Genomic DNA, 1,988 nt, shown 5'->3' on the forward strand with positions numbered 1-1,988 from the left:
TATTATATATGTAAAACAGTAACAGGAAAACCATATTAATAGCAGGAATCTTTCCTAAAATTAGTCCCCTAGAGCTTTGCTTAATAAGGGCACACTTGTCACAGATTATATAATAATCTGAAGCAGGCCATTTCAGGATGATCACCTGGTAGCTATTAGCTTGTCCCATTATGGCTCCTGACATGAATCTCTTATTTCCTTAGCTGCTATCCACTACTACTTGTATTTCAGGTAGTATTTGGAATCTGTGACTATCATTTCCCTCAGTACCCCAGGGTTCAATTGTCTAAATTGGACTAACATAGATCTTATGTGTACTAGTATATAATATCTTCATATATTGACTTAACAGAAAAAATATGTAAGTGATAAAACATAAAGAAATCAATAATGAAGGGACCTGAAAGTCTTATGTGTAGTTTTTAGTATTCATTGCTCTGGACAGTACTATGGTATTTACTGGAGAAAAAATAACTCATCCATGAACACTGGTTGCAATAAAAAGACTAACCTTACACATGTGTCCACTTGTCTAACAGTGAGGCAAATATATCAGAAAGAACCCTCCAAACAGGTCACCTGAATGAAAGAGTCTAAACTTATCACAAATAACTTGGTAGATAATTAATGGTTGTAGGCTAGAAGGAAAAATATAGAAAAATTCTGCAGTGAAATTATAACATCAAAATAATCTCCCCACATATTATTACATAATTACAATGATATTTTAAAGGACACAAGTGACAAATATCTAATATCATCACCAATATAAAATTGCACAGCCTTACTTTAATATTATTTTTTTACTCTAATATTATTATGTTTTTATGGTCTTTAACTAGGTAAAGCAGAATCTGGAAAAAGTGGAATGATGACTCATCACAAATGGACCTAAAGTAGGAAAACACATAGAAATGATGGATGTGATATTCATTACCAACCAACTGGAGTTATGTGAAAGAGCAATATAACCTTGTAAAATGGAAGAGAGAGTATTAAAAGCTAAAAAGGTGCAAACCAGTATCAGGATCATTCGTGTGGCTTTGTTTTCAGGGGATGTTCTTTGGGAAGCATGTGTGCTGAGGATCCATTGAACCCTCTTCTTATGTCCATAAAGTGTGACAATCATAAAGGTGCTGGAACATACAATGAGTACAGAAAAGAAGACTTCAGGGAACACCCAAAATGCTGTGTACACTGAATGTACTATTTTGTCATGACCTAGAGAGAGGCAGAATTCAAAACCTCTCTTCTGTGTCTTATTTTTGCTGTTCCTGTTGGTAGATGTATACACAGAGAAAAACATATTTACTAGCAGGAACATGATCCAGCAAAGGGAAAGTAACAGTCCCATAAACTTCGTAGTTTTCGTTTTGATTTCTTTCCAGTAGGAGTTTCTTGGGCTGATAGTGACTGCTTGGAAGACACTCAAGAGACAAGTGGTGCTGATGGACATGCTTCTGCCAAGTCTATAAACATATAAAATATGTTTGCATCCAACATCATTGAAGACATGGTTCCAGCCAAAGGCTCCCATTATCTGGGCAAGTCCTTTGGAGAGAATGATCAAGGAGTTAGATGTGAACACATGTGTAAGAATCATGTCTACTACCTGTAACGTGCATTCCTTGTAGTAAAGTATTAAAGAGTAGAAAAGAAGGGAGACATTTCCCAGAATTCCAAGTACACTCTGAACTAAGAGAACAATTCCTATTGCCATGTTCCTGGACTCCATTCTGTCGTTGAGAAGTTTTTCCTTTTTATTATAGCAACAATTCCATGTGTGAATCAAAGTACATATTGAAGATTTCCAGGTAGGGACATGTATGAGAAAAACAATATGAGCTCAAAATTGTAAAGCCAGAGTGTGCATCTTATCAATACTCTGTTTCAAAACAAATATTTCACCATTAATAACTTTGATTGAAAGTTTTTGAATCTTATAAATGAACATATTATGGAGAAAGCCTTCACTATATTTGTTAAAA

General features: G+C 34.8%; 1 protein-coding gene across 1 annotated transcript; it reads right to left on the reverse strand.

Moving 5' to 3' along the window:
• Positions 1-838: 838 nt before the first annotated feature.
• Positions 839-1,735, reverse strand: LOC116078541 (vomeronasal type-1 receptor 4-like). Its single transcript, XM_031353824.1, has one exon. The coding sequence runs from the start codon at positions 1,733-1,735 to the stop codon at positions 839-841; it is 897 nt and encodes a 298-aa protein (XP_031209684.1).
• Positions 1,736-1,988: the final 253 nt, after the last annotated feature.

This window comes from Mastomys coucha, unplaced genomic scaffold, assembly GCF_008632895.1.
Source record: "Mastomys coucha isolate ucsf_1 unplaced genomic scaffold, UCSF_Mcou_1 pScaffold5, whole genome shotgun sequence".
NCBI lineage: Eukaryota > Metazoa > Chordata > Mammalia > Rodentia > Muridae > Mastomys > Mastomys coucha.

Bases quoted from the DNA above. Each gene is read 5' to 3' on its own strand.
- LOC116078541 (XM_031353824.1), bottom strand. From the start codon at position 1,735: ATGGAGTCCAGGAACATGGCAATAGGAATTGTTCTCTTAGTTCAGAGT.